General features: G+C 45.6%; 1 protein-coding gene across 2 annotated transcripts; it reads right to left on the bottom strand.

Annotated features, from left to right (window-relative positions):
* Positions 1-8,956: 8,956 nt before the first annotated feature.
* Positions 8,957-18,708, bottom strand: ZNF774 (zinc finger protein 774). Of its 2 annotated transcripts, XM_043554694.1 has the most exons (5): positions 18,541-18,708; positions 17,964-18,025; positions 16,861-16,983; positions 14,226-14,332; positions 8,957-12,364 (listed from the first exon to the last, which is right to left on the bottom strand). In XM_043554694.1, the coding sequence occupies exons 3-5, from the start codon at positions 16,965-16,967 to the stop codon at positions 11,124-11,126; spliced, it is 1,455 nt and encodes a 484-aa protein (XP_043410629.1). In that variant the 5' UTR covers positions 16,968-16,983; positions 17,964-18,025; positions 18,541-18,708; the 3' UTR covers positions 8,957-11,123. The 2 variants fall into 2 exon arrangements, with proteins under 2 accessions (XP_043410629.1, XP_043410627.1); XM_043554692.1 differs by lacking the exon at positions 17,964-18,025.
* Positions 18,709-19,193: the final 485 nt, after the last annotated feature.

Below are 19,193 nucleotides of genomic sequence, written 5' to 3'. Positions count from 1 at the left end.
GTGAGTTTGAGCCCTGCATTAGGCTCTGCACTGACAGTGTGGAGCCTACTTGGGATTCTGTCTCTCTGTCTCTACCCGTACCCCACTTGCATGATTTCTATCTCTCAAGAATAAATAAATAAGCAAAAAAAAAAGCTAAAAAATCTATGTAAATATATATATGCATATATATATATGTGTATATATATATATATATATGCATATGGCATTCTTACACCATCAAACAATTCTCTGGACTCCAGCAGGATGCCTGAGAATTCAACTCAATTCTGACACTATCTACCTGGAGACAACATCAGATTCCACAAGGTAAAGGACTCAGATCTACAAGACTGCCCCACCCCATCCCCACTTTAGACCAGTAAGCCTAGGTTGTTTACCTGTGCCTCTCTGAACGACTAGCTATAAATCAGCTAGGACCTCCTGGGATCTCCTCTAGCAAATTCAGTCAACTTGCTAGAGTGGCTTGCTCAAACATTTTGCTTGGTAGATTAATGGTTTATTATAAAAAGGTATAACTTAGGAACAGCCAGACGGAACAGAGGCAAGAGGGAAAGGCTTGGGGAGGGGGCGTGGAGCTTCCGTGCCCTCTTCCTGCCCTCTCCCTGCATTTACCAACCCAGAAGTTCTCCAAACCCCACTTTTTTTTTTTTTTAATTTTTTATGGAGGCTTCATTATGTGGGCACGGTTGATTAAATTGTTGGTAGTCACCTGTGGCTTCAACTCAAGCACCTCTCCCTCCCCAGAGCTCAGGGGGGTGGGACTGAAAATTCCAACTCTCTGACCACGTGGTTGGCTCCATTGGCAACCAGCCCCCAAAGGGACTTGCTTTCCAAAGGTCATTCATTAACATTAGAAAAGACACATTTATCACTCTTCAAGCTTGCTTAGGAAATTCATGAGTTTTGGAAGCTCTGTGCCTGAAATGGGGATGAAGACTAAATATTTATTTCTTATTATAAATCACAATATCACAGAATAAGAAATACCAAATTCAGAAGAGTGGAATGAGGTTCAGGGAAGGAAAGACTGTAATTGAGGAGATGTTCACAGAAACCGTTATGTGTATGTGTATGGGTAAAATTTTCTTTCTTCTTTCTTTCTTTCTTTCTTTCTTCTTTCTTTCTTTCTTTTCTTTTAATTTTTAACGTTTTTATTTCAGCACAAGCGGGGGAGGGGCAGATAGAGAGGAAGACACATAATCCAAAGCAGGCTCCAGGCTCCGAGCTGTCAGCACAGAGCCTGACTTGGGGCTCAAACCCACCAACCTTGAGATCATGACCTGAACCGAAGTCGGATGCTTAACCAACTGAGCCACCTAGGCACCCCTAAAATTTTATTTATTAATTTGTGTGGTAAGTACATTGTTGTTCTTTGCACCACCCTTTATATTTTTTCTAGATCTCACATATTGAACTTTTTGAAAAATAGAGTGAATACTTGCATCAGGAAGTTATTCTAGGGAGAGAAAAAACTGCGCTGGCTGGGCGGGCTGCGTTCAGGGAACGAAGTGTCTTTCTTCTGCTTAGCAAAGAGTATTTAATGTCCTAATAGCAGCAACTTGAATTTATATAACATCCTGAACTTTATCAATCATTTTCACGTACACCAGCTCATGTAATCATCAACTTGAGAGGCAAGTATTCATTCCTTTTTTACGGAAGAGGAAACAGGCTCAGAAAGGTTAGGTGATACATTTGTGACTACTTTTGTTACAGCAAGGTTTAAAAAGATATGTATTAAATGGTATTGATCTCTAGAAGGCGGAATAATGGGTGATTTTACCTGTTTTGTTTGCTTAATTGTATTTTCTGATATTTCTAAAATGAACATGTATAACATATCAAGTGGAAAAAAAATAGTATAGTAGAGAGAGGGAGGGAAGAAGACAGGAAAAAAAAATCAGTGACTTGTGGGATCGAGCCCACTCTCCCCCTTTCTCTGCCCCTCCTCTACTCACAGGCTCTGTCTCTCTCCCGCTTTCTCAAAATAAATACATGAACTTAAAAAAAAAAAAGTGATTTTCTCAAATTCACATAGTCAAGTTTTTGTTTTGTTTTGTTTTGTTTTGTTTTTAAGAAAACCCTGCCGGGGCGCCTGGGTGGCGCAGTCGGTTAAGCGTCCGACTTCAGCCAGGTCACGATCTCGCGGTCCGGGAGTTCGAGCCCCGCGTCGGGCTCTGGGCTGACGGCTCGGAGCCTGGAGCCTGTTTCCGATTCTGTGTCTCCCTCTCTCTCTGCCTCTCCCCTGTTCATGCTCTGTCTCTCTCTGTCCAAAAAATAAAAAAAACGTTGAAAAAAAAAATTTTTTTTTTAAAAATAAAAAAAAGAAAACCCTGCCTTCAACATGAGGCTCAAACTCACCACCCAAGATTAAGAGGCTCATACTTTACCAACTGAGCCAGCCTGGTACCCCTTCAGTAGTCAAGTTTTTTTTTTTTTTTTTTTTTAATTTTTTTTTTTCAACGTTTATTTATTTTTGGGACAGAGAGAGACAGAGCATGAACGGGGGGAGGGGCAGAGAGAGAGGGAGACCCAGAATCGGAAACAGGCTCCAGGCTCTGAGCCATCAGCCCAGAGCCTGACGCGGGGCTCGAACTCACGGACCGCGAGATCATGACCTGGCTGAAGTCGGAGGCTTAACCGACTGCGCCACCCAGACGCCCCAGTAGTCAAGTTTTTGATCCTGATCCCATACCCCAAGTATACAAATGACAGACAACAGAAGAAATACAAGAAAGAAGTTAACATGTGAAACACAGGCATAACTTCACTAGCAATCAAAGACATGCATGCAAATGAAAACAATATGTGAGAATCATGTCTATTAAATTAGCAAAATGTTTCTCAAGGATAAGGGTGTAGTAAAACTGTTAGTCATTTATTGCTGATAGCATTGTAAATTGGTACAATTTGCTCAGAAAATTATTTGGCAGCAATTAATCAGAGCTGTAAAAATATTCACACCCTGTGGAAATAATCTAAAAGGTGGGAACATTTTTTTCTGGGGGAAAAAAGTTGTTCGGAAGAGCACTACCAATGTAGCAGGGTATCTTCATTTAGACAGGGGTACACATTTGGCTGTTTATAGAAGGTGGGCCTAGAAACTTCTGGACATTTATTTTCACTAATTTATACATATAGGAAATTTTTTTTTTTTTTTTTTTTTTTTTTTTTTTTTTTTTTAGCTGAAAGAAAAATGGGAAATTATGAGGGTGTGATTGGGAAAGAATGGTGGGGATTGGCCTAGTGTCTATTTAGCCTTTGGTGCTTGGAATGCCCTTTTTTTATTTTTATTTTTTTTCCCTCATACTATAACTTAACTTTATGAGATTTAAGTGGAAAAGGTCAGTCTCTGGAAAACTGTTCTGTTTTCCTGTTTCTTTTTTCTTCCCCCCTTGTGAAATATAAATAAAAAGTATGTAAGTGATGCATATTAATTTGAGGAATTATGATAAAAAGAAAATCTGTGTGCTCGGTACCCAGCTTAAGAAATAGAAACTTAGGGGCACCTAGGTGGCTGTCTGTTAAGTGTCCGACTTCGGCTCAGGTCATGATCTCTCAGTTCGTGAGTTCCACCCCGCATCAAATTCTGTGCTGCCAGCTCCGAGCCTGGAGCCTGCTTCAGATTCTGTGTCTCCTCTCTCTGCCCCTCCCCCCCTCATGCTCTGTCTCTCTCTCTCAAAAATAAATAAACATTGAAAAAACTTAAAAAAAAAAAGAAATAGAAATATAACATTCTTTTTCCCATTCCAGTTAACCTCTACCCTGGATTTTGTATTCATAAACCTTTTGCTGTTCATTATAACTTATGTTTATCCCTACTGCTCAAGCAATATATTGTTTAATATTTCCTGTGTTCATCTTTATGGCTTTTTGACTCTTCTATGTGTATTTTTGTCCTATTTTTGTGTTCACTAGTGAGTTTCTGAGGCTCATTGTGTTGATGCATGTAACTGCAGTTTGTTCATTTTCTCTGATGTACAGTATTCCATAGTGTGAATTTACCAAGTTGGTCAGAGATGGGGCCACTAAATCTGTATTTTGAACAAGCACCCCCAATGTTACTAATGCAAGTGAGCCTTGGCTCATGCTTTTTGTTTTATTTAAACAAATTCTTTTTAATGTTTATTTTTGAGAGAGACAGAGTGCAAGTGGCAGAGGGGCAGAGAGAGAGGGAGACACAGAATCTGAAGCAGGCCCCAGGCTCTGAGCTGTCAGCACAGAGCCTGACGTGGGGCTTGAACTCACAGACCATGAGATTATGACCTGAGCCAAAGTCAGACGCTTAACTGACTGAGCCACCCAGGTGCCCTTGGCTCATGCTTTGAAACGTATTCTTAGAGGATGAGTCCAAGCTCCTACACTTCAGTCGCTCAGCTCTCTACTCCTACCTTTTAATTTCCTTTTTTTTTTTTTCGTAAGTAATTGCTACACCCAACATGGGGCTTAAACTCACAACCCCAAGATCAAGAGTTGCACGTTCCTCCCACTGAGCCAGCCAGGTGCCCCTAGAAAATTCTTATTCTTCAAGTCTCCCCATTAAATGATAAACTCCTCCAAGGCAAAGATTATCATCCTTATCGTTGTTGTCATTGACATTTATGGGGCAGACGAAAGCGGATACTGTATAGACAGTTTTCTGTGTGTCATCCCGTTGATCAGCACTCAACCCCATGAAGAAGGCACTGGGATTATCCTCATTCTGCAGATAAGGAGATAAGGGTCAGAAAGAGTCAGTAACTTCCTGAAGTTCAAGAGCTCTTCAACATGGACCTCTTTCACTGTCTTGTCTTTATACCTCCAGGGTCTAGTGTAGGCTTTGGTGTGTGGTAAGCCCTCAGTAAATGTTTGCTGAGCCGAAGTGAAGGGAAAAGTTAAAGAGACCAGATGGAAAACCATCCTGTTAGTTCAGATGATGGCAGTAGGGTTGGAGAAGAGGAGCTAGAAACAGGATGTGGCATGTGGGGCTATTACAGAGTTGAAATCTGGGTGGTGAAATTGGGGGAGGGAATGAGGAAGAGACAAGGGATTTCCTTTTTTTTTTTTTTAATGCTCAGGGACCAGTAATTTTATTTTTTTAGGTTTATTTATTTTTAATAACCTCTACACCAAACGTGGGGCTCACACCCATGAGAACAAGAGTTGCACGCTCTTCCAACTGAGCCAGCCGGGCGCCCCTCCTGTTTTATTTATTTATTTATTTATTTATTTATTATTTTGGGTAGTTCTGTATTTCTGGAAAATTTTAAAGAAAGCTCATGGTGCTTTTACAAATTTAAACAGAGAAAAAGCAGGGTAGAGGCAGTGGCTATGTAACTTGGCACCAACAAAATAGAGCAAATAAGGGAGAAAGAGGAATCTAAGCCAAAGGCATGGTGGGGCTGGGAAACCTTATTAAAAGAGCCTGAGAATAACTACATGTGAGTAGAAGTTTGATTAAAGAAGAAGAAGAAGAAGAAGAAGAAGAAGAAGAAAGAAATATAATAGGGTCTAGGAGAGTTCATTTTGAGGTAGGAAGAAGATTTAATGATCTTGCTTTATTGTTTTGGTGTCTCCCAGCGCCTGCCATGGTGCTCAGTCATGATGATAACCACCTACGATGACTTGGTGTGGGCTGGGCATTGTGCTATAAACACTTTATACCATAGATTCCGGCAATGCCTTTAGTTTCTCTCTCGGTAATGTAAATTACAGATAGCTGTCAAATCAAACTTCCTCAGCTGCTGATCTTGCTTGGCCTCTACCGGACCATTAGCAGCACTCCCTTCTCCAGAGAATAACATCTGAAATCTTCAATTTGGCAACTAAGAGCTTTCTCGGTGTGACCTGCACTTACCTTCTCTGTCCACCTTCGTCTCGTGCTGTTACTTTTCCAACACAGTGAGATCCCTGCCTGTGAGTGTGCATCCATCCATCCAACCAGTGAGCATTTATTGACCGCCTACCACATGTCAGGCACTCTTTTAGGTGCGGGCAATAGACGGGGAAACAAGAGAAGTGGCTCCCTCCTAATATGGAGTTTTACCAGAACAATAAATGAGAAGATATCAGACAGGTGTAAGGACTTTGATGAAAATGAGAGAGGGCAATGGGATAGTGGGCACTGGGAGAGGAAGACTGACTAGATAGGGACAGTCAGGGAAAGTCTCTGCAAGAAGGTGAGTTTCAGGCTGAAAGCTGGTTGGCAAATAGGAATCCAAGCAAAGATTTGGGTGAGGAACATTCTAGGCAGAGGGATCAGTTAGGACCAAGGCTCTAAGACGTACACAACCTTGTTGTGATCAAGGAATGGAGGGAACGTGGGCAGGCGAAAGCACAGTGGGTGAGAAGGAAGGTGATATCAGAAGAGGCTGGGGGTGTCAGACCAAGGGGGGGCTTGTAGGTCTGGTTAAAGATTTGGGTCTTTATACTAAAAGCAACGGGAAGCTGTGGGCTTTATTTAAGCAGATAGGTGATGTGATTAGACTTAGGATTTTATTTTTTAAGTTTTTTTTTTTTTTTAATTTTGAGAGAGAGAGAGAGCAAGCAGGAGAGGGGCAGAGAGAGGGAGAGAGAGAATCCCAAGCAGGCTCTGCGCTGTCAGCACAGAGCCCGACGTGGGGCTCAAGCCCACGAACTGGGGGATCGTGACCTGAGCCAAAATCAAGAGTCAGATGCTTTAACCAACTGAACCACCCAGGCACCCCTGATTTAGGATTTTAAACAATCACTTTGGTTTCTGTGAGAAGGAATTAGAGCAAAAACAAAATCGGGGAGATCAGTAGGAGCCTAGGGCAGGAATTCAGAAAAGAGAGTGGTGGTCGTTTGGAGCTGAGAGGTGGCAGGAGAGATGGAGGTCTGACGTAGGGAGTTGTGCATTTTGAAGTGATGGAGGGAGGACGTATGGAGTGTGTGCAAGAAGCTAATGGCCCAGTAATAATAGGGTAGAAACAAAGGGAAAATACGGAAGGTCACTTACCTCAACTCTCACCAATAGTATTTGAGTCTTCCTGCTCATGGCTCTGTGGGGGGGGAGGGGGGCAGAGCCACAAAGCAAGTCACATGTTGCCCCTCAAGAGCTCACATCTTACTGGACAGGACATTTGTAGATACACATCATCAGAAACAAGGTACTAGAAAAAGACTTAATATGTGACAAGCCAGTGGTGTCCACCAAACACCGTTGGGAGGAAGTAGAGATAGGAGAGGCTGGAGCCTGCAGAGCTCTTTGGTTTGGAGGTAATGTGCTAACTACTGGCGGCAATGGGGGGGGGGGGTTGCTTGTTGTTTTTCTGGATGCGCTCTGCTCAGCCCCACGTGGGGCTGCAACTCACCAGTAAGAGTTGCAAGTTCCACCGACTGAGCCAGCCAGACCGGGGCAGGGCTGAGGCGTGGGAGATGGAGAAAGACCCAGGCCATGGCCCCTAGCTCTCCTCCTCCCAGAGCACGAAGAAGCACTCACAGAAGAGCCCGTGCCCCGCGGTGGACGGTGCTGGGCACTCCGAGAGCCCCGGGTGTGTGAAGTGCAGCAGCCGGAAGGATCTTTCTCTGCTTGAACTGATGGACTGAAGCCGACGGTGATCAGCTGACCTGTCCAAGGACCGTCGGCTGGTAACTAACTGCACCCAAACCAGAAACTGGTTCTTGTGCCCCCTGGTGCTGTGTCGCCTCTACATCCTGCCCCCTACGTGTCATTTGCAGACAATGTGTGCCCATCGCAGTTCTGGCAGGGTTCAGGGTTATGCTGCTTGTGTTTAATAATGTAGCTTTTGCGTCCCTCTGAGTCCCTAATTGGCTCCTTCTTGTGGGATTACCCTTCCAAGACACCTTCCATAAACTCAGTGCAAAATTCTCAGGATGTCACTTCTGAGGGATATGATGCTCACCTCTGTATACCTCATTCTACAGCCTACCCTGGACAAAGCACTCTCCCCCTGGAGGGATGTACCCCTGGACTTCACATAAATTACCCGTTACCTCCGCCAGCCAGGCTTTCCCTTACCTTCCCATCGCAATTTTACAAATTATTACTGTTGTTTAACAACGGATCGTATTGGATTCAGGATAAAACTTGGGTAGATAGATACAACGAGTGATAAAATGGCAGATAAAATGAGCGAAGATGCTATACTCTCATAGTACCATAAAAGGGATGTAAAATCATTCCCTGCTAACGGGGACGTGGCTGCCTCTCCTGCTTCAGGCCAGGATAGTGATGGGAAGTATGAATTGGCAAGTTACAGTCCGTCCCTAAGGAATCATTCACGTATTTACTGAACTCTTTAGCGCACTGTTTCACGGGGAACCAGACAAACTGGCGGGGAAGAAGGCTGGAAAAAAACCAAAGGAGTCCACTGGAAAAGTGAGATTTATGCGTGTATAAATGTCCTGTCAGAAACAGCCTCTCACGGAAGGAGCTTCGAAATCTAGGGCACGGAGGCTGATATGCAGGTAGCGATATTTAAAGAGTGAAGGAATTCTAATAAAACAGTGGGTGTGCTGTTGCTATACAAACTGTACCTCAGGGAAACCAGAGAGTTGAGAGGAGGGAGTGCTGTTGATGGAAGCATTCCCGCTAATAAACGAAGAAGGAATAAGTGATAGAAATAAATAAAGCCTCACCATTTGGCAAACCCAAATGAATCAAGGGCGTGTTGATGGCTGCTAATATCTGAGACAAAACAGCACTGTGTACCTCCTGGTAGAAGACACGAGATCACTCTGGAGTATTCCTGCCTGCCCCCGCCCCCCCTCAAATCTGAATCTGATCATGTTTACAGATCCGAATGCCAATATTAGGAGGCTGGAGGAGCGCTTTAAAGGGCCCAGAGGATGGAATCAGCAAAAACGCAGAGCTGTGGGAGGCACCACGGGACAACCAGGTTTGTTCAACAAGGAAGTTACAAGAACAGAGAGAGGGAGGAAGAAAGGGGAGAACTTCGGATCAAGGCTTGTAAGGAAAATACCACCTCAATCGCTATGGAGACCTTATTTGGATTTTGATTCAAACAAACAACAGCAGCAACAACAAAACAATAAAAAACACAAAACAACATAAGATAGTTAGGGACATGTGAACGTTGACTGAAATATTTGATGATACTGTGAATCACTGTTAATTTTTTTTTCCAGTATTGTGGCTGTGTGTAATAGAAGAGACACCTTTTAAAGGAGGTTCTCAAACCCGAGCATGCATCACCATCGCCTGGAGGGCTTATGAAAACAATATTGCTGAGCCCCAGCCCTAGAGTTTCTGATTCAGCAGGTCTGGGGTGGGAGCTTAGAATGTGCATTTCTAGCAAGTTCCCAGGTGACAGTAACGCTACGGGTCTGGGCTCACATTTTGAGAACCGCTGCACTGGATTCACCGGAGTTTTTATTTCTGGTCGATTATCTAATTATTCTTTCAAAGAAAGAGCTTCTGTTATCAGCTGTCCTAGCCCCGAGTGACAGCACTCAGGCAGCATTCCATATAACGGAAGGGAATGAACTCGTGTCCCAAGGCTCATGTAATAATTTAGTCCGTATCGCCATAGGGAGCCTCAGAAGACTACCTTTGGCTCACCACTTTAACCTTAAGAGTGTGAACCACTCCCCCCCCGCCCCCCGCCCCAAGCCACGTGTGCCTGTCCTTGCCTTTCCACTCTCACTCCATGACGATCAAGGACCTCCAGCACAGGGTCCTGTAAAGTTCCCTGGAACTTAGGCTACATCCTTCCATCGTTTCCAAATTCAAAACGGTTTGATGCAGATAACATGGGGCGGCCAGTCCTACACGTAATGTCTCAGAGACACTCTAACAAATGTCAGAACTGGTCTGTTCTGTGTTGTTAAAGAAGAGACTCGCAGCCAGATCCTGGCTCTGTGTCGCCTAGGTGACCCACGAGGAGTTGCTTAGCATTTTCGGGCCTTAGGTTTTCAACAGGTAGAGAAAGAAGTCTGTTACTATGAGAGAAAATGGGACGCCTGGGAAATATTAGCCAGAGTTCCTTGGAGGGAAGACATTTGCAACACTGAACTTTAGACACATTATTACTTTATAATTTAACAACAAAGTGCTTGTGTGTGTGTGCATGTGTGCGCATTAGAGCCTCACAACAATCTTGTGAGGTAGGTAAGGTAGAGGCTGAGAGAAGGTAAAGTCCGGCCAAATTAAATGTCAGGGCCGGGTCTCAAACACCTCACCTTCTCAAGGAAGTCAGTGTTCTTTCCAACACACTGCCTTCCCTCAATTTATTTCAGTTAAATACAGAAATGTACTGGTGCATCGAATGAATGACTCTTAAAAAAAAATTAGGGAGTCACAGTAACTTAAAACTCACGGGCCAATGACCCAGGCGATTCAAAGACAGGAGTTGTTTCCTTCAGCTAAATGCCAGGAAGGATCCCGGTAATATTTAACAGCAATGTTGCTTCCATAGTTTTATAGTCCCCTTCCAGGTCCCTTGGGCTTGTTCATCACGGGATATTTGTGCCTCAGATGACAGCAAACCTCCAGTGGGAGTACCTCATACACGGCTGTACAAAGAGCTTCTGAAATTCTTTCAGCCTCTAAATGACAGGACCACAAACATCCTCTTCAAGAATTCTGCCTCGTCATGGCAATGAGACATCTGGTGACTAATGCCTGCACAGCCCTGGATTGGGAGAGTGTTTTCTGTTTTCTGTGTTCACACCCCAAATCTTCTAGTGGCAATCTCATTTCTGGCAAGTTCTGGGCTTGCGGGGCTGCACTAACGGATTCTTTATCAAGTGATAAGGCTAGTTAAACGCAACCAACTTCGTACCGAGAGACTTTTAAGGGCCAGCCATTATACGGTATTAAGGGCTTATGATAAGATCTCAAATATTATTCACTAACGGTGATAATGTGGCCACATTTATCTCACTTCTCTTTTACTTACCAAGCATCAACCGTCAAACTCACCCCTAAGGTCAGTCAAAAACACTGAAGGAATGCCTTTTGTGTTCAGGATATTATTTGGTGCCTATGAGTTTATCTCTGCCATTAAAGCGGGGAAGAAGACAGAGGACAGACCGGGGCCCAACCTGAGCCTCTGATGCCCAGGTTCAGGTTTTCTCTACATGGAGCACTTGGAGACAAGAGAAATGAAAATCTGGCAGGGGCAGCGGATCATTTCCTAGATCAAATGGGTGTTTTGATGGCATAAGAGATGTGCTTTTTGGCGGAAGCTCTTGTCACACCTACTGCAGTGGAAAGGTTTTTCCCCTGTGTGGGTTCTCTGGTGTGTGAGGAAATGGGAACGCTGACTGAAGGTTTTGCCGCACTCGGGACAGCGATAGGGCCTGTCTCCTGCGTGGATTCGTTGATGGGTAATGAAGTGGGAGCTCTGGTTGAAGCTCTTCCCACACTCGCCACATTTATAGGGTCTTTCCCCCGTGTGGATCCTTTGGTGCTTTATGAGGGCAGAGCCGTCGGCGAATCCCTTCCCGCAGTTGTCACACTGGAACGGCCTCTCACCTGTGTGTGTCCTCTGGTGCGTGACCAGGTGTGAACTCTGACTGAAGCTTTTGCGGCAGTGAGGACAGCTGAAAGGCCTTTCCCCCGAGTGGGTACTCATGTGCGCTACAAAGTGAGAACTATCTCGGAAGTCCTTTCCGCACTCTGCGCATTTGAAGGGCCGCTCTCCCGTGTGAGTTCGCTGGTGCTTCACCAGGTCTGAGCTCTGGCTAAAACTCTCCCCACAGTCGCTGCACCTGTAAGGCTTCACGCCCGTGTGGGTCCTCTGATGGGTGATGAAGTTTGAGCTTCGGCTAAAGCTTTTATGGCATTTGAGACACGTGTAGGGCTTCTCTCCCGTGTGGGTTCTTTGGTGCATGACGAGGTGTGGCTTCCGCCCAAAGGTCTTCCCACACTCGGGGCACTCGTAGGGTCTCTCGCCTGTGTGGGTTCTCTGATGTTTGATGAGCGTAGAGCTGTCGCTGAATTTTTTCTCACAGCCGCTGCATTGGTAGGGTTTCTCTCCCGTGTGCGTTCTGCGATGGGTGACAAGGTCTGAACTCTGCTTGAAGCCTTTCCCACATTCGATGCACTTATAAGGCCTCTCGCCAGTGTGGGTTCGTAGGTGTCTTATGAGATAGGAGCTCTGGTTAAAGCTTTTCCCGCACTCTGCACACACGGGCTTCTTTCCTGTGTATCCGTCCAGGAGCTCATTTAAATCCTTCCCTTGTGGAAAGGGCTCCGGCTGGCCCTCTCCCGGGCGGGTCCCATGTTCCCCTTCTAACTCAAGGTCCCTCTCCCAGTTTCCTCCCCAACTAGGAGGAGGAGAAATATCCTTATTGGCCCTTTCTGAGGATGTTCCACACCGTTCTGCTGCTTCTGAAATGTCCCGACTGAGTTTGGTCACCTGATTCTCAAAGTCTGAAAAATTAACACAAGTTAACCAATTATCGGGAAAAACATCAGAAAGCAGCGAGGAAGACTGAGATTAGTGGTTTTGCAACAGACTACACTTAATTTGACTACTCTGATTTTAAACCTTGTGAAAAGTTTTATTTACTTTTTTAAAGATTTTATTTTATTTTTATACTATAGGCTGGCGTATCCCATCTATTTTATCATATCTATATTATACAGCCGCTTTTGCTGGTGCAAAGATTTTATTTTTAAGTAGTCTCTATACCCAATGTGGGGCTTGAACCCACAACCCCAAGATCAAGACTCATGGGCTATACTGACTGAACCAGCCAGATGAACTCGGTGAAGTTTATCAAGCTTACAAAACCTAAATTCCTAAACCCTTTTTAAGATGAATCCTTTTTTTACAATGTTTATTTTTGAGGGAGAGAGAGAGACAGAGTGTGAGCGGAAGAAGTGCAGAGAGAGAGAGACACACACAGAATTCCAAGTGGGCTCCAGGCTCTGAGCTGTCAGCACAGAGCCCGACGTGGGACTCGAACTCACAGACCACGAGATCATGACCTGAGCCAAAGTCAGACACTTGACCGACTGAGCCACCCAGGTGCCCCTTAAGATGACTCTTGAAGTAACCTTGATATCCTTCAAGAGTATATGCCACGTATTGTCCAAATCCGGCGACTCCTTTCAAAGATGTTATAGTATAGACAAAAGTGAAATGCTTATTTAAAATGAAGACTTCAGGGGCGCCTGGGTGGCGCAGTCGGTTAAGCGTCCGACTTCAGCCAGGTCACGATCTCGCGGTCCGGGAGTTCGAGCCCCGCGTCAGGCTCTGGGCTGATGGCTCAGGGCCTGGAGCCTGTTTCCGATTCTGTGTCTCCCTCTCTCTCTGCCCCTCCCCCGTTCATGCTCTGTCTCTCTCTGTCCCCAAAATAAATAAACGTTGAAAAAAAAAATAAAAAAAAAAAATAAAATGAAGACTTCAGGGGCGTCTGCGCAGCTCAGTCAGTAGAGCCTGCGACTCTTGATCTTGGGGTTGTGAATTCAAATTCCATGTTGAGCAAAGAGTTTACTTAAAAAAAATAAAATGAAGGGACTTCAGCTCAGGTCACGATCTTGTGCTTCGTGAGTTCAAGCCCAACGTCCGGCTCGCTGCTGTCAGCGCCTAGCCTGCTTCGGATCCTCTGTCCCCCTCTCTCTGCCCCTCCCCCACTCACGCTCTCTCAAAAATAAACTTTTTTTAATTAAAAAAAAAGGGGGGGGTGCCTGGGTGGCTCAGTCGGTGAAGCGTCCGACTTCGGCTCAGGTCATGATCTCACGGTTCATGAGTTCGAGCCCCATGTCGGGCTCTGTGCTGACAGCTCAGAGCCTGGAGCCTGCTTCTGACTCTGTCTCCTTCTCTCTCTGCCCCTCCCCCACTTGTGCTCTGTCTCTCTGTGTCTCTCAAAAATAAATAAATGTAATTTTCTTTTTTTTTTTTAACGTTTATTTATTTTTGAGACAGAGAGAGACAGAGCATGAATGGGGGAGGGGCAGAGAGAGAGGGAGACACAGAATCTGAAACAGGCTCCAGGCTCTGAGCAGTCAGCACAGAGCCCGACGCAGGGCTCGAACCCACGGACCGTGAGATCGTGACCTGAGCCGAAGTCGGCCGCTTAACCGACTGAGCCACCCAGGCGCCCCTAAAACAATTTTTTTTTTAAATAAATGAACAAAATGAAGACTTTATTTGGTCCGTTACTGACTGCCCAAGAAGTCCAACTTAAACCTGTAAAAGTGAGAACAGATGTCTATGGCAGCATTCCAAATTCTTCATCTAAGCAAGGGCTAGATTTCTTCCCACCTCGTAATAGTCACATCTCACCTGTGTGACTTTCCCGTAGGATCTTTCTTGCCTCGAAATTTTGGAGCGGTAGCGTCCACGGTTCTTCTTTCTGCTCCAGCTGGGAAATCACACTTGGTCTGGAAATCCTATACAGGAAGGTGAACACAGCATATTAATCGGAACCAGCCATACAAAGCCTGACCAAAAGGCAAGCCCTCCTTCTTCCCTAAGCAGAGGACAACACCCAGGGAGATGCTAATGTATGTTTGGTCTCAGTGAAAGAATGAGATGGAATAATAAAACAGATTATCTCCCCAAGGGGCTGTGAAAAAAGCTCCTTTCCTCTCATCACACACACACACACACACACACACACACACAGACACCAGACTTGGGTGACAGAAACTCTAGAGTGAGCACAATAATTCACCTCTGAAGGCACAAGGCTAAATTCAGATAGAGAGAGAATTTTCTCAGAAACAATGCCGCCAAGACCTCACCCTTAGAAAGAATCAAGGAAGTTAACTCTAATGTCGGGCTTTAAACTTTTCCCAGAAAGGCAGCAGTAGATACAACCATGAGAAAAAGACAAACACTTGTAAGAAAAAAAAAAATGGGCAAAGGTCATAAATAGGCAATTCACACGCGCACACACACACACACACAAATACACGCAATCTATAAATATATGAAAAATCTTTAACCTTACCATTAACCGGAAAAATTCAAATTAAAACAATGATACAGTTAGGCAATACAATGTAGAGGAAAAGAGTGCAAGTTTCAGTTATATTGTCCACGAGTCAATCTTAACCCTTCCTCTTACTAGCTGTGTGACCTCAGGAAAGTTACTTAAACTCTCTGTCTCAGGGTCATCATCTATAAAATAGGGATAATGATAAGACCTACCTTCTAGTATTGTTGTAAGGATTAAGTGGGAACTCTTCAATGTTAGCTATCACTAGTATTTAACCCAGACTCTTAAATTATCCTACCATGATAGGTAGGATGTATAGAAATGGACGCTTTCATATAATGCTTGTAGGAATAAAGAATTCAATCTTTTTGGAAGGCATTTGGCAAAAATATCAAATACTATAGAAAGATATCTATTCTTTGGCCCAGCAATTCTAGTTCTGGGAATTCTAAGGAAATGAAAAAAAAAAGTTAAAAAATAAAGTTGTGCAAGAGATCTATTACCTAATTATTAACTAATTATACTTTAAGAAACCATATTCCCCGCCCCCCCCCCCCCAAAAAAAGACAGCTAAAAGATGTTCATCACAATACTGGTAAAGATCTGGAAAGGACCTAAATGTCCTATGACAAAGGAATAATTATATTTGATTAAGCCATATGAAATTGCCAGTGTAGGGGCGCCTGGGTGACTCAGTCGGTTAAGCGTCCAACTCTTAATCTCGGCTCAGGTCACGATCTCACAGTGAATTCCTGCCTTGAGTCGGGCTCTGTGCTGACAGCGTGCAGCCTGCTTGAAATTCTGTCTCTCCCTCTCTCTGCCCCTCCCCTGAGTGTGCTCTCTCTCTGTCTCAAAATAAATAAATAAACTTCAAAAACAATTTTTTTTAATTGCCATTGTATAAGTTAAAAAGCGGCTTAAAAGTGGTCAAATATATGGTTCAATCTAATGTAAATTATTGTATTCCATACAATAAAATACTAAGTGATTATTCTGAAGCAATGTATAGAAAAACAGTTATTGTTGTTGGAATGTATTACAATACAATGTATTGTATAAAAAAGTAAGGTGCACAACGGAATTTACAGTATGATCCCAATTTTTTCTCTTTTGTTTTTGTTAATTATATCTGTGCTTAGGACAACGGCTGGAAGGACAGTAACTCTTCAGAAGTGGGATAGAGTGGGACTTTTGGTTTCATTTTGTTTGTCTTTTTCTTCAATGAGTATATATTAGTACACTTTTATTTTTTTTAATGTTTTTTAACATTTATTTATTTTTGAGAGACAGAGAAAGACAGAGCTTAAGCAGGGAAAGGGCAGAGAGAGAGAGTGAGAGAAAGAGAGAGAGGGAAGACACAGAATCCGAAGTAGGCTCCAGGCTCTGAGCTGTCAGCACAGAGCCTGATGCGGGGCTCAAGCCCACAAACCGTGAGATCATGACCTGAGCCGAAGTCGGACGCCTGACCGACTGAGCCACTCAGGGACCCCTATGGTGAGATACTAATTAAACAATAAATATCAAAGATATCTGCAAACCATAAAGTGCCATAAAAATGTAAGTCATTAAAAAAAAGGAAGTTATTTTTTTTTCTGCTAGGGAGGCAACAATTATTAAAGATCTCACAGAGATCTTTAGCTCTAAGAGATCAACGTCCCTAGAGACCACTCAGACCTGGGCCCTCTCACATGATCTAAGTCTTTAAAAAAATTTTTTTTTGAAGTTTATTTATTTTTGAGATAATGCGAGAGACAGAATGCAGGCAGTGGAGGGGGAGACAGAGGGAGACACAGAATCCAAAGCAGGCTCCAGGCTCCGAGCCGTCAGCTGTCAGCCCAGAGCCTGACGTGGGGCTCAAACTCACAAACCGTGAGAACATGACCTGAGCCGAAGTCAGACGCTTGTCCGACTGAGCCACTCAGGTGCCCCTCACGTGATCTAAGTCTTAAACCTAAAGGAGAGTAGTAGCATCCTTACCCTGGGAGAGCCCATTCTTGTAACTGTGCTGGGTGGTATCCCTGAAGAGCATTCTCTAAGCAGGGTCCGGGTAACCCATTCTTCCCTGAAGTCCCCAGCCACATCATTGAGAGTCATCAGTTCCTAAAGCAGGAGAACTCAGTATGCATCAAAAGCTCTCTGGATAGTCTAACCATTGTCTCAAAACCAAAAGACCGCCCCGGTGCCACCAGTATACCCAAAGACCCCAGCCCCTCCCCCACCCCGGAATAGACTAGTTCGGAGATAAATTCTGTCAATCATAGAAGGGCTGCTTTCCTTACTGTTTTTACATAATCCTTCCCTTGGCCAACATTCACATCACTAAGTGAGGCCTGGAGCTCCCAAACGCAGCTACAAGAAACATGAACCTTTTGAGGAACAAATTGTCCACGATGGACAAGATAAACAAAGGATAGAGTAGGCAGGTGTTGGGGGGAGGGACTTGATCTTGCGAAAAGCTCTCCAGCTACATCTTCCTCGGCAAGCTAGGAAATTGTGGATTTAATTATACCCGTATTAGCTATGAGAACAGCTGACTTTTCCTGGCTTGCAGATTTGGTGTCAACCTCAAGGAACAGATCAGACAGAACATGAAAAGTTCTGGGTACCATTTTTACAGTAATGTGCTGTAAAAGGCAGTAGGAGTCACAAAGAAATGGAATTTTGTTTTGTTTTGATGTGTGTGTGCGTGTGTGTGCGCGCGTGTGTGTGTTTGCGGGGGGGGGGGGGGGGGGGGGAGGGGTGGCTTAAAGAGTTTCCAATAGAAAAAAGTCAGCCAGCTGAATCTACTACAAAAACTCCTGCGTTTCAGTGGAGGATGGACCAGACTGGAACGAGGAAGCTTTCCTCTTTCTCGTCTTTTGTCACACCAATCGAAGCACCTGGCTACTACTAGAATATTCTTGCACTTTCCGTGGAAATACTCATGCATTTACACACATTGCTCTCGGTCCTTTATAAAGTACTGAGTTTTTAAAGACCTAAAAACCGTAAGGAAACATTTCATCTCTCTGCTTTAAAACCCCAACAAATGAAAGGAATGTCATTAGGAGGTAAAAACTGAAAATAAGTTTTGAGCATACATTTTATTTCGGCATCCATGAGGAGACACAACTGCCGGGCCCACTTGCAGGAGACAGCGGGACTGAGGGGAGGAGAGTTCACAGCCACGGTCACGGAAACATTGTTTCCCACCCGGTCTCCCGTCCCCCCACCCCCACCCCCCGCAGGTGACCCCGCAGGCTCCCGGAGCGCCGAGGTGCTGTGACTAAGTGCCATCGTGAGCGGCACCGGTTTGTTCGCTGGGTTTATTAATAGGGACATGACGGCACGGGTGGGACCGGCACTCGTCCCCCACCCCCACCCCCCTCGCGGTGCTGCAGGCCCTAATCAGGGCGCCGCGGTCACAGGGTCACAAGGCACGCCGAAGCCCGGGGACCACGACCGAGGAGCGGGAAGACTGATCAAGAGGATGGGCTATCCCGACGACGGCACAGAAAGCCGCAGCCACCTCTCCTCACTCTTCAGCGACACCCGCGGGCTCCGAAAGGCGAGCGCGGCGACCTGGCAGGGGCCACAGCGCGGCTGCGGGCGAGTCCCCTCCACGCCCCTCTGCAGCTCCCTGGCGACCGCCGCAGTCTCCTTCCCCGCATCACTCACCGGCCCGGCTCCGGGATGGAGCAGAAAGTGAGAGTCCTCCACCGCCGAGCCGCTCCCGGCCCACAAAGCCGAGGCGGTCCCTTCTCGAACCCGACCGGGATTCGTGACAGGGCTGTGGGGACACAGGTGGGACTCTGCGCTCGACCGCTCGCAGCCGGAAGACACCGCCCCTGTCTCATTGCCATTGGCTGTTCAGTTTCGGCGACCAGAAGCCTTGTCCGTCCATAGGCTGGTGCAGCTTTCAATCTCCGCGCGGCCTTCTGGGAAATGTAGTCTCGAACAAGACCGCTTCAAAGGACTCGGAGTCCGGGGATGCCCAGGTCCCAGCGGTGCCAAGTGCAAAACCCAGTTCTCCCTACCGCGGGAACTGCTTCTCCCGAGGTGAGAGGGCGGGGTCCGGAGACTGCACGCCCGGAGAGGGATCTGCAGATGCGAACCACCCGGCCTCACCCGACTGCCGCCGAGCAGCCTTGTACCAACGGCGGCGTCTCCCGCGCTCTGGCACCTCGCCCTTGCCAAGCGAGGGGCAGCTCATCGCCGCGGCCTTGTGGATCCTCCTGTGCCGGGTTCCCCATCCTGGGGGGCCGAGCCTGCCTGGTGTCTGCCACCAACAGATCCCTGGGCAACTGAGGCTGTGCATTAAGAAACCCCAA

The sequence above is a fragment of the Prionailurus bengalensis genome, chromosome B3, assembly GCF_016509475.1.
Source record: "Prionailurus bengalensis isolate Pbe53 chromosome B3, Fcat_Pben_1.1_paternal_pri, whole genome shotgun sequence".
NCBI classification, from domain to species: Eukaryota; Metazoa; Chordata; class Mammalia; order Carnivora; family Felidae; genus Prionailurus; species Prionailurus bengalensis.
Note: the sequence above shows the minus strand (reverse complement) of the source record. Positions and strands in the feature narration are given on the sequence as shown.